The 14,088-nt window shown below is 29.5% G+C and overlaps 1 protein-coding gene across 1 annotated transcript; it reads left to right on the top strand.

Annotated features, from left to right (window-relative positions):
• The first annotated feature begins 3,427 nt into the window (after positions 1-3,427).
• On the top strand, positions 3,428-4,930 carry LOC124909960 (probable jasmonic acid carboxyl methyltransferase 1). Its single transcript, XM_047450587.1, has 4 exons — positions 3,428-3,502; positions 3,647-4,069; positions 4,165-4,416; positions 4,550-4,930. The coding sequence occupies exons 1-4, from the start codon at positions 3,428-3,430 to the stop codon at positions 4,910-4,912; spliced, it is 1,113 nt and encodes a 370-aa protein (XP_047306543.1). The 3' UTR covers positions 4,913-4,930.
• Positions 4,931-14,088: the final 9,158 nt, after the last annotated feature.

Genomic DNA, 14,088 nt, shown 5'->3' with positions numbered 1-14,088 from the left:
ATTAATCTGGATAATGTTTGATTATAGTTACATTAAAAAATCAACTTAAGAAAACCTTAGAACTAGTATAGTTGGATTTATTATTAAACCACAATCAAACAATATTACATTCACTCTGTATCACATAATTTAATAATAAAATAGAACTCGGTCTTTAATTCAAATGAGTGAGTTCATGTGTTATTATAGAATAAGTTAGCTCCACATTTATTATATATATATATATATGAACACAGTTTTCTCAAATAATTGACAAAACACACCGAACAAACTATCTTTTTCTTAGAATAAACAAGTCAAATTGATTATTATTAAACACACCGGACCACATTATCTTTTTCTTAGATATAACAAGTCAAATTGATTGTTATTAAACACACCGGACCACACTATCTTTTTCTTAGATTAAACAAGTCAAATTGATTGTTATTATGGGGATGGACCCAAATAATATTATAATTTAATTTCTTAAATTTTAACATGGTATTAGAGTTAAAGTTTTGTTTCTAAGTTACAAAATTTAATTTTCCACTGTCTTTATCAATGATTACTTTAGTCATTAATGGAGGACTCTAATAAAACTATAATAATTATTATTATATTTTTTAATAATATATTTTTTTCAAATAATTCTGTTAATGTTCTTTTTTTTTTGCAATTATATTCTCTGAATTTTGTTTTTAATAGTTGCTTTATCATAGTAGTCAATGCTCATATTTTATTGGTCTTAATCCAATCATATATGTTTCTTTACTAGTTATTTAGTCACATACTACCATCCTTTCGTTAGGATGTGTTTCTTTTCAGGTGTTGTTTCACCCAACATTCTATGCCCATGGTATTCTACCTTCTTCGATGGTTTTCTTTTATGCAACACACTACCATCCCATCGTTGGATGAATCTCGAGATTCACGAGTAACTTTAGAGTTCATCCGGTTGTTGTTTCACCCAAGCATTCAATGCCCATGTGATTCTACCTCTTCGCTATTTTATCAGTCAACACACTTCCATCATGTAACTAGATGGAATTCACGAATTTCTGAAGCTTGAAGAATATATCATCAACCTTTCAACATCCCGTCTTCAACCTCAAGTTGTTCAAATCTTTTCTATCTTGAATTTGATAAGGGATATTATAATATAAAGATAATCTTTAAAATATTATCACAATACGAATACGATATGTTGAGATAATATTAATATTATATTATTATATTATATTAGTTTCCTTATAAATGTAAGCTAATGTCTATATATTATAGATAACCTATATAAATTTAAATATAACATTCAATACAATTTTTTTCTATTCTAACAAACTTATTCATTATATTTTAAAATTTTAAAAATAATATTAAAAATGTCATATAAATTTTGAACTTACAACCGTACAATATAAGTATAACAAATAATTTAACTAAACTAATAAGATTTTATATTTTAAAATAACATAATATTTGATAAAAGTGTGTCAAACACTGCATTTATATAATTTTAAATTTTGTTGAATTAGAGTCATAATTATGAGGTGTCTGATTGTTCTCATTAATTAAAAAAAATTGTATTAATTTTTGTAATATATATATATATAAACACAATTTTCTCAAATCACTTAGTACTCGCACTACTTATTTTAATAGAGTAACGAATCGTGTAATTCAACCATAAAATTTAAACGGTTAAATTTAAAAAATAAAATTAAAAATAAGATATATTAGTTTTGAAGTTTACAATAATAATTAAGACTTTATATTTTAAAATAAACATAAATATTGATATAAGTGTGATTATGCATTTATATAATTTTAAATCGTGTTTTAATTTTTATAATAAATACATATAAACTCTTTTTTCTCAAATCATTGGGTCATCACACCACAAATACGATCCGTTTTGCTAGAGTAACTGGTCGAATTTTTAATTTGCGGGTTTGATCCGCTCATAAAATTAGAAGTGGTTAAATTTAAAAATATATATAAGTTTTGAATTTATAACCTAAAATTATAATAAAAACACTTTAATACTTAGCTAATAAGACTATAATAAAAACACTTTAATCAACTGAACTAATAAGACTTTATATTTTAAAATAAATATAAAGTTTAATAAACCATAAACATTTTCATAAAAATTATCACTTTTATCTAATTTAAACTAAACCGTCTATATCTGACAACACAAATATTTTATTTTGGTACTATTATACTTTTTCTTTGCATTCAGATTTCTCTTGATTATTTTCCCTTTTATCATGTACTTTTAATGAGATAGTAACAATACTTAAGGTAGTTCAATAGTAATAATCAATTTAAGAAACCTAAAGATCACGAGTTTGATTACATCTAAAAGCATTTTTAGTCTAAGCGGGGACCATGACTGTAGGACATCATTTTAGTTCTCCTTTAATTTCAAAAAAAATGAGATAGTTATTGAAAAAAAGTGATAGAAAAAAAGTGACATACAGTAAAACCTCGATAAATTAATACTCTTAGGACCGAGAAAAATTATTAATTAATCGATAAATTAATAATTTATTAATTAATCGATAAATTAATAGTTTATTAATTTATCGAGATATTCCTGAATTTTAGTAAATTAAATAATTTCATGAATGTAATTAAATTATAGATGCATGAATTTAAATAAATTTTAGATGCATGAATTTAAATACATTCATGAATATTACTAAACCTAATTCATTCATGAATTTAAACTAAGTTCATGAATATAAATAATAATTAAATAAATACATTTATGTACATATACATATAGTTGTAGTATTGTATACTGTATATAAAATTGTATAAATAGAAACCAAAAAATATAGCAATATCTACCAGTGTTGTGTTGTATACAGTAATATCATGGCGTCTCATCTCAAAAATTAACCATGACAGTACATCTTACAATAAATTACATTAGAGTCTTATTATAAAATTATATCTTAGAATAAATATCTATAATTTTGATGTAATATAGAATTATTAATTTACATATTATATGGGACTTATATGCATTAATAAAATTATATTATCTTATAAATTTAACGAATTATTAATTTATCTTAATGGTCCCGAGTTGGGACTACAAAAATTTATTAATTAATCGAGGTTATTAATTTGTTGAGATTTTACTGTATAGGAGAATATCAGTAACGCTTGTTTCTGTAACGAATGGTAACAGTGTTATTCGTCGTTACAGAATGTTATCAGTGACGGTTTTTTGAGGCTTTCAGTAACGGATTTCGTCCTTCCTGATACTCCATTTTCCACCCGTGAAAAAAATGGAATAATATTTTTTGGATTTGAGTTATTGAAATAACCCAAACCTAATAATTAGGCACTATATATATATATATATATATATAAACCTAATAATTAGGCACTATAAATGTGTGAAGTTTCTCTTATGAAAGCTCATTGAGATATGTCTACCGTAAACATTCTTCACATGAAGCAAGGTGATGGAGAGATGAGTTACGCAAAAAATTCAACTATTCAGGTTAATTTATAACTCATTATATTTATTTATAGTCTATACTTTCTATGAAAATAAATTTATGCCACTTTTTAATCCATATGTAGAGGAACATCTACTTTTTCATAAATTACCTAAAACTATTCTCTTTTCTCCGATTCCATTTAGATGAGGTGGATGAATATGGCACTGCCCATTGTGAAGAATACCATCAAAGAGATGCTTACAATTCATTTAACGTCATTTGAAAAATTAGAGAGTTTTAAGATTGTGGATATTGGTTGTGGTTCAGGCCCCAACACTCTGTTATTTATGTCAGAGATTATCGACACCTTCTACAATTTGTCCAACCAAAACAACCACCAATCCCCAGAGATATCGATTGTGTTGAACGATCTGTACAAAAACGACTTCAATAACATTTTTAATGCACTCCCATTATTCTACGAGCAACTTAAGGAGAAATATGGACATGAATTTAGTCAAAGGTGTTTCATCTCTGTCGTGGCATCATCGTTTTATGAGAGGTTGCTACCAAGCAAAAGTTTGCATTTTGTACACTCTTCGAGTAGTCTTCATTGGCTCTCTCAGGTTTATAGCTATTATAACAAAATTATTTTTTTTTCAATGTTCAAACATAGCTTCTAACTATTTTTTTTCATAATTTGATATTGATTATAATATAGGTACCAGAAAATCTAGACAACAAAGGACATATCTACATGGCAAAAGATTGTCTTCCCATTGTGTTTGATGCTTACAAGAATCAATTTAATAAGGACTTTTACTCATTCCTTAACAAGAGATCTCAAGAAATTTTTCCAAAAGGGAAAATGATCCTTACACTTTTGGGAAGGAGCATTCCAGAACCATCTAGCAATGATGGTTGTTGCCTTTGGGAATTATTGGCTCAATCACTTCTTGATATGGTTTCTCAGGTTTGGATTCTATTTTTAATTGTGTAGAGAATTAATGCTTGTTAATTTCTAAAAGACTTTGTTTTCTTCTCTTTTTAAAGATTTTTTGTTTACATACACATGTATATATCAACTAGTTTGCTTGTGATTACAGGGGCTGGTTAAAAAGGAAGACGTGGATTCATTCAATTTACCTTTTTATACTCCTTACTGTGATGAAGTGAAGGAAATAGTTATGAAAGAGAACTCTTTTGATCTTGACAAAATTGAGGTTTACATGTGCAATTGGGACCCAAATGATGATGAAGATGATGACAACAATATATTTGATAAAAAGAAAAGTGGAGAAAATATAGTCAAACGTATTAGAGTAGTTTCTGAGTCAATGTTGGTGACCCATTTCGGGGAACTCCCCTTAGACACGGTGTTCAAGATTTTCGCAGAGCGAGTAGCTAATCATCTCGAAATGGAGAAGACAAAATATACCAATCTCACAATTTGCCTCAAGAAAAAATAAGAAAATGACTCTTACATGAATATTTATATACATGTGTTCCCATCTTTGTTGATTTCTTGAGAATTTTATTGTTGCCCCTTGAATTTAAATCTGTCATTTTCCCGTATACCCTATTACATCAAGATAAAAATAAAACCAATGTCATGTTTTTCAAGTTTAACAGTGGATTATAACAAACTTATGACATATTCTATAATTTAACAGGGACGAAGCAAAGTTTGTGAGTTGACTGTACACATCACCTGAATCGAGAAACACGAATTAATCATTATATGAGATAACATCAACCTAAATATATAGAGAGAGAGTTTTATTAATCGGGGTATATATATATATATATATATATATATATATATATGAAGAAATTTGTATTTGGAGATTACTAATGTTAATAATCCGTAAAAAAAATTGTGTTAGAAAAAATTGGTCGGCGCACATAATAGGAATGCACTGGACCACGACAGACGACTACAGGTGAAACCTGCTGCAGCACTAGCCACTGCCACTGGTCAAGCTGATGGCTCACGCGACAGCCTCGACTCAGGGATCAGCCCACGCCAAAGCTGAGCCCAAGGACTAGCCCACACGCAGAAAGAAAAAAATGGTGCTCAATAAGTTAAGACAACGACAAAACATGATATGAAAAAAAACACGAATCGAGCTGATAAATTTTTGAAAGAACGATCAACTCTCCGAGAGATTCAACTAGTTTTATTGAACAAATCTCAGAAAATATCATAATAATATAATTATGAATGGTACGCATCAAACGGTATTGAAAGTTCGACGATTTTTTTCCACAAAAAAAAAAATTGGTATGATAGCCAAAATATTTAAGTCTGTCATATCAACCGCATATATCCCATCTTCCCAGTCACTAACCAAATACTCGGACATCATCCAATTAATTCCAATAATACTTCACAAAAGATTTTATTCATTAGTCACCCATTAACAATACAAAAGTAAGCGAGTTATTAATTAAATCTTTTCATGACACATACAACAACGACTAAATCAAAATACAACATTTTTTCATTCACATATCATCGGTAAGAATCCTACCGTGAATAACGCTGCATCCAAATAACGACATCTTTGATGAAATCTTTGACTCCCAAAGTTTCTCTAAACAAAAATATATAGAATCATTTAAGCGAAAAACTTGTAGCAATGTCCAACGTCTTCTTCAAACGGGAACACTTGTTTACGTCCTAATAAAAATAAATTCTATTATAAGACGAAGTCTCCATAATATTTAATTTCCTTTTATATCTAATTCGGTTAGAGAAACCACTAAATCGAAGATCAAAAATGTCTTTAACTGTGACATTTTTATATATAGCAATGAAAGCAAACTCAGGATACGTCGTAGCTAGACTTTTGACACTACACCATATGTCGTCCAAAAACTAATAAAAGAACCATCCCCCACAATAAATCTTGACTGCTCGCGCAAACTTTTCCACATAATAAATCAACCTTCAAATGCTACACCCCACTGGATAGTTAGACATTTTGTTGAACCAACTAGACCAATCATGACCATACTTACATTTGATTATCGAACCCCAAAGACTCTTTGGTCCCGTTGCAAATTATTATACCAAATTGGTATAATAACCTTATTAAAGGAAATAAGATCTCGAATATCCAAACTTCCTTGATTTTTAAAATGTTTAACCTTATTCCAACTAACTAAATGACAAAACGATGAGTTAAAAGATCCTCATAAAAATTTATACATATTCTCTCTATTTTCGCCGTCACACTTTTATGGAGAATGAATAAAGACATCATATATGTGGGCATAAATGAAAACATACTCTTAATGAAGATTAACCAACCCCTTTCGAGATTATTTTATCTTTCCATCTTAACAATTACATTTCATTTTAGTGATAATCATGTTTTAAGAGACCTTGGATCGTAATTTAGCACCAAATAGTATACCAATATATGTTGACGGAAGACCACCAACTCTGAACCCCAGCCAACATCATCCTTTTCTATTTGAAATAGAATCTGAAAAAAAGATGTATAACTTATTAAGATTAACTCGAAAACCGGAACATGAACCAAATAACCATAAAATATCCCGAGGATGTTAAAAATTCATGTAGGTAGCATGAACCATGTAGAGCGTGTCATCAGCGAAAAGTAAATATGACATGGTAATATGATATCATATTGACCCACAACTCACTCTACGGATGAATTTCTAGTTTTTTGCGAAAACCGTCATTTTTTTAGAGAGTTTCCATAACAATGATGAATAAAAAATGGGAGAGTGGATCACCCTATCTGATCCATCGAGATCACTTAAAAAATCTCTAATAACTCTCATTAACAATGACAGAAAACTTAATCGTTATGAGACAAAATCTAATTCAACCAGTCCAGTTTGCACTCATTCTCTTTCTGTCCATTGCATCAAACAAAAAACTCTCATAAAATTGACGTTATCATACTTATTTACACTCAACTCGGATCTAAAATAAATTGTGAGTATTTAATCTCCATCACATAAAATGCAATGTGAAATTATATGTTTTCTATTTCATAAAACACAATTTTGGTAAAAATATTTTATTCTATGAAAAAATTCATTAAATACCTATCAGCTTTCCTTAGTGGAATAGTGAGTTAAAGTGATTTATTTATAATAGTTAGGTAACAAAATAAAATTATATATATATATATATATATATATATATATATTTTATTTAATAGCTTCAAATTTGATACCATCGGATAATTAACCACCTTTTTATTCTCACAAAAACGTATGAAACATATTCTTAATTATTTAAAATCTTGAATTAATTAATTACCCAATAGATTCTGAAATTTCATATTATATATTTCAGAATCTTTGCATTGTAAATAATTGGTTCAAACTTTCAAATGATTGAGAACTGAATTTATTTTTTCTAAATCAAAATTTTAGAAACTTTCTTCTGTATAACTCTCATGTTTAACGCTTTTTCATTTAATTGATTTTGATGTTTTTTTAAAAGTAATTTAATAATTCCTAAAAAAAACAATATTAATTACTCTTACAATAAACTAATTCATTATTCAAAATAAATTAACAACCCAATGTCACTTTAGAACTCTTGTAAAAGTGGACGTAACGAATTTTGGGTCAGGTTAGCTTCCTAAATGAAATAATGAGCCTGTTTAAAATTTATTTTTTATAATAATTAATATCAGAAAAAGATAAAAAAAAATTCTACTTTATTTAATTTATTTTTTAACAAGTATATAATTTAGCTTAATTTGTCTCATGATGTAAAGATTGAGGACCTCCATATTCATTTAAATAGTTTATAAAGTTTGCACTAAATGTATAGACCCTCGTTTAATTACAAATTTATAATTTTAAAATTTCGAACTGACAAATTTATTTTAAATATTCATATATGTACTCACTATACAATATTAGATTTAAAATGATTTGATTTGGGTTTAGCGAGTTAATTTGTGTGTGAGCCAACCGGTCCGGTCCAGATAGAGGCTGGGCTGACTAAAGAACAATTTGTTTTATTTGTTTAATTGATTAAAAAAAAGGAATAAGAGACTCAATATATTCACTTCCATTTTATCAATCTGAGCTTAAAGTTGATTTAATATATCTCATTTTTTTTTATATTCAAATTCAATTTAAAATAAATAAATATATATATATATATATATATATATATATATATATATATATATATATATATATATAATAAGAAAAAAATAAAGAAGAGATTGGGTCAAGGTTAAACACGTTTTAGACCGGGCATGCATTTTTTTTGTCATCTATTATCTAATTATAAATTATTTATTTTACTTGAGCTTGTCGAGATAAATACTAGGATTAAAGCCTAATTTAGACATCATAACTAAGTTAAATACTAAACCTTTTAAAACCTTATTCTATCTCGGAGTAATCATCATCGAAAGGATGATTATCCGAACTCGATTGAGATGTGTTCAAACCTACTTAGAGAAACCCGAGATAAGGACAACTATCGAGTCTCAGGACGAAGAAGAATTTTGGCGAGGATTGGACAGACTTTCGAAGAACATAAACGGGGATGAGCACAATTGTGGCACCACAAAATGTAAAAATAATTGATCGGTTCTTTTGATTATGATGAAGAGATTTAGAATTTTTTTTTTTCTCAATTATTAGATTTCGCAATATGGACCTCATTCTCTTGTTGTGGATAGGGTTCATAATCCATGATCTTACTATCAAACACAAGACATTGAGAATTATAAATTAATCTTTCAAAAATAATTGCAGATAGAGACCAACCAACCATAGAACATGGTCTACAAAAAGCTAAAAATACGGGTAACAAATATTGGGTACACAACTCTAAGGTAAATCCAAATTTATTAGTTTGAGTTAGCCAGGTTCGGATTATTGACAAATTTAGTTTTTTTTTACTTGAATCTTATCGGAAAACCTTTTTTTATCATTGATTGAGGTCAGTTTGACTCGACTTATTTGAAAGGAAAAAAAATTATTGAAAATTTATTCAGTATATTGTTTTTAAAGTCAGAATAATTTGAGTTAATGAGATGTTATTCAACATATTATTCTTATCAAACATGGATGGAATTAGTTTTTTTGTTTTTTAAAGACGACGTAGCGTAAATATAATAAAAGTCATAAAAGACAAAGGAGTTACATGAGTTTAAAGGAAATCAGAGTAAAAACAAACTGAATGAGGTACACAAAAAAAGAGATAAAAGATGACAAATGAGAATTGAGAATTAAAGTGCAATGAAATCAGTGGTCATGGTGACTTTCTCGTAAGCGATGTTCCAGTTTTTATAGATTAATCAATTATTCTCGCCTGTGGGAATACGTCTCCACGTTCGGATGAGGAAGTTGTCGTCAATGATAATATTGTTCCAGACTGTATCCGCATTGTTGCGGACACCTGAGAAGGCTTTAGCGTTCCTCTCCATCGAAATGTGATAAACAATGTTGGCGAAAAAACACTTGAAGGTATTGGAGCTGAAGTCGTTGCTCTTGGTCTTTATGATGGCAAGGTCCTTGATGTCGGTCCAATCGTTTGGGAAGCTGATGAGGCTCATTGATGCGGGCTAGGGTTTCTTTTATGAGTTGGTATTTTGTTCTATTTCTTGTCTTGAACCGGTTTGTTTTAAATTTGTTGGTTTTGTTACTTTGTTTTTGTTTTGAACTGATTTATTTTCATGTCACTTATGAGCTCATAACAATTAAACAGATTGGAAGAGAACTTAGTTTTGTTTTGTTTTTAGGTAAAATGTTTTATAACTAACTTTTTATATATATATATATATATATATATATATATATATATATATATATATATATATATTTATATATATATATATATATTAGTCTCATTCATAACTAAAATATTATTTTAAAAAAATAAAATAAAAGAGTTGTCCTTTCATTGACTATGATAAGTACTTTTAATGAAGTTATTGAACTTCTTGTACCATTACCTTGGAGCCTATTTCAAACCATAAAGCCTCTTCTGAAGGTTACACATAAGCTCAACTTTTCATTTGATTTCAAAGCCTTGTGGTTGTCATATGTAAATCTCTTCATCCAAATCACCATGAAGAAAAGTAGCTTTGACATCCATTTGTTGAAAATGAAAATCTTCTTTTACAACCAAACTCAAAATAGTTCTGATTGTCATCAATTTGTCTACTGGAGAGAAGATCTCATTGTAATCAATACCTTCCTTCTATTGAAATCCGTTCACAGTCAACATTGCTTGTACCTCATGGTTTTGTCATGTTCTTTTTTATTCTTGAAGATCCATTTATTGTGAAGTGTTTTCTTTCCCTTTGGTAGCTCAGTGAGCTCCCAAGTCTAATTCATTAGATTGTATTGCTTCCTCGTAGCATTTAGGTTCATCTCTATCTGTCAACAAGATATAGTTTAGAGATGGGGACCATCTCTCGACTAGTTTTCTATTTCTTAATGATCTTTTTAACAATATAACCGGTGTTTGCTGATTTACCTCTGAAACCATGTTTTCAACGATTTCATCTTCAACCATTGGTCTTCTTCAACAGTCAGTATATATTCAGTTGAAAAATCTCTCAAATTGACAATACCAGTCTCTTCCAACTTGGAATCATCATCTAATGTCTTCCTAACACATTCTTTGTAGAGAACTTATTCATTGAAATTAACGTTCTTGCTACGAATAATCTTCCGATTTTGATTATCCTAAAACGATAACCAAACTTGATATCACCATAACCAATAAAAAAAAAAAAATTTTAGACTTTGGATCAAGCTTGCTCCTATCACATTCATTAATATGAACATATGATAAACAACCAAACACTTTCAAATCAGAAAGGTTTACCTTTTTATTGCTCTAGTCTTCTTCAAGAATTCTTAATTCAAGTAGGCAACAATGTTTATAGCTTCTGCTTAAAATGTTTTAGGCATCCCAGCATGCAATCTCATTCTTCTAAAATGCAAGTTTAATGTTCGATTCATCCGTCTAGTTACTCCATTTTCTTGAGGTGTTCGAGGAACAATCTTCACCATATTGATCACATTTACATCATAATATTCTTTAAAATCTGAACTGATATACTCGCCTCCATAGTCGGATCTCAAGCACTTAACCTTCTGATTTGTTTCATTTTAAACCAAATCCTTCCACTTTTGAAAATAACAAAAACATCATACTTGTTCTTCATAAAGTAAACACATACTTTTCTTATAGAATCATCTATAAAAGTCACGTAGTAGTATGATCCACCAATAGAAGAAACATGTACAGGTCCCCACACATCAGTGTGTACCAAGTCTAGTCTTTCTTTCGTGAGCTCCTTCCCAATTTTTAAGAAACTCACTCGTTTCTGTTTTCCAAAAATGTAGTTTTCACATAACTGATGTTCATATGACTTCAGTTCTAGAATTTGTCCATTCTTCAAAAGAATTTTCATCCCTTTTTCGTTCATAGCTCAATGTTCTTTGAGTCGTCAACTACAACAACAACTTCTCTACAAGTTGAAGTCGTGTATAACGTTCTAATTTTGTGACCGCGAGCAACAACTATAGCTCCTTTAGTCAACTTTCACGCACCATTTCCACAACTGAATTCTTCATCAAGTTGTGTAGCAGAAATTAGCTTGCACATTAAACTTGGAATGTGTCTCACCTTATTAATCTTCCAAATATAACAGTTTGGCATCTTCAATTTGATGTCCAACATGCCAACAATATTTGGTGGCTCACCATTTGTGATATAATGTTAAAATACAGTTTTCACATAACTGATGTTCAACATACTTTAGTTTTGGAATTTGTCCATTCTTCAAAAGAAAGTTCATCTATTTTTCGTTCATATGGTTCAACCTGTAATGTCATAGCTCAATATTCTTTGAGTCATCAACTACAACAGCAATTGTTTCTCTATAAGTTGAAATTGTCTATAACGTTCTAGTTTTATGACCTCGAGCAACAATTATTTCTCCTTTAGTCAACTTCCACGCACCATTTTCTACAACAGAAAATATGATATTTTTCATCAAGTTGTGTAGCAGAAATCAGATTGCGTATTAAACTTGTAATGTGTCTCACCTTAGTAATCTTCCAAACAGAAATGTTTGTCATCTTCAATTTGATGTCCCCCATGCCCATAATTTCCAGCCATATAATTCTCCATTAATTCTTTGTGGGCAGTGGTGTGAAAAGACGCTCCTGAATTCAAAATTCATGAATCAATCGGGCTATCAACAGACAGAATCAATGCATCAATGTCAGATTATGTAACTGCGTTGGCTGTATCATTTTTATCATCGCCGTTTCTTTTTGTTATTTTGCAGTTTAGTGACTCTACTTACCACAATTCCAGCAATCAAATGTCCACCCAGACTTGAATTGACTCCTCATATTCCTCGACATAGATCTACTCTTACCTCGGTTGAATTTTTTGTCATTACCTCTACCCTATTTTCAACATTAAGAGTAGAACCTTTGAACGTTTTACTAGAATCAATTTTATGAACCTCTTCATCAAAAATACGGTCTCTAACTTCAGTAAATTTCAATTTGGAATTTCTAACAGAGTTACTAATTGTTGCCCTCATAGGTTCCCAATTATTTGGTAGAGATGCTAACAAAATCAGGGCACTAACTTCATCCTAAAAATCAATCTCAATATATATAGTAGTTGATTTACAATTGTATTAAATTAGTTCAAATAAGTAGTGATAGAAGTACCATCAACCATTCTTAAATTGAAGAGTTTTTTTCATTAAATGTACATTGTTGTTAGTAGATAGTTTTTCATACATATCAAAGAAAGCTTTCATTAGACCCATGGTGGTCTTCTCCTTTGCTACGTTATGAGCAACAGTTTTGGCTAGCGTCACTCGAAAAACTCTCAAAACTTGTCTATCAAGGAGTTTTCATTCAATTTCATCTATCTTTTCTAGTTTCTCACTTAAAGGAACATGAATCTTCTTTCCATAGAGATAATCACCGATCTGCATCCTCCAGAATGCATAATATGTTCCATCAAATCTTCCAATCTCGTGTCATATATTGTTCTTGCTTGTCATCGATTTCCAATGCTCCAATCTAGCATAAATGCTATGATACCAGTTGTTAGGATTTGGATCCCTCAAATCTGACCTACTTGAAACGATCTGTAAAAATGCAAGAAAAGAAGAGCACAAGAAGATACAAATTTATAGTGGTTCACTCAAATGAGCTATGTCTACTTCAGCCGCCATCAGATTTCACTATGAAAAAGAAGAAGGAATACATAGTTTTTGCATAGCTCACACTTTATCTCTTTAGAATTTTGTCTTATCAATGTAAACTCTTAATATATTTATAGGGTAAACATTCAGGTAATAAAACCTAAATAACTCTTGGTCATTCCCAAACCCCAAACCAAATACAAACCAATAAACTTTAATTAACTATTATAGAGTTTATTATAAGTGTAGGCTCCATAACTCAACACATACCCGCATCTAGTTGCTCACTCCACGATCCAAGTCTAAGACATATTTGATCTACTCGTCAATGAGTCTCAACCAAGGCGGTTAAAATCTCAAATTAACTCTTAAAATCATACGATTTTATTATTTCAGAAAAAATTAAAAAGTCTAATTATATGTAAACTTATAAATAG

Source organism: Impatiens glandulifera, chromosome 7 (assembly GCF_907164915.1).
Source record: "Impatiens glandulifera chromosome 7, dImpGla2.1, whole genome shotgun sequence".
Lineage (NCBI taxonomy): Eukaryota > Viridiplantae > Streptophyta > Magnoliopsida > Ericales > Balsaminaceae > Impatiens > Impatiens glandulifera.
The sequence above is the reverse complement of the archived record's forward strand: the minus strand, read 5'-3'. Positions and strand labels throughout refer to the sequence as shown.

Coding starts and splice junctions, on each gene's coding strand:
- LOC124909960 (XM_047450587.1), top strand. CDS start 3,428: ATGTCTACCGTAAACATTCTTCACATGAAGCAAGGTGATGGAGAGATG. Junction 3,503..3,646: donor CAAAAAATTCAACTATTCAG/GTTAATTTATAA, acceptor GATTCCATTTAG/ATGAGGTGGATGAATATGGC. Junction 4,417..4,549: donor TTCTTGATATGGTTTCTCAG/GTTTGGATTCTA, acceptor TTGTGATTACAG/GGGCTGGTTAAAAAGGAAGA.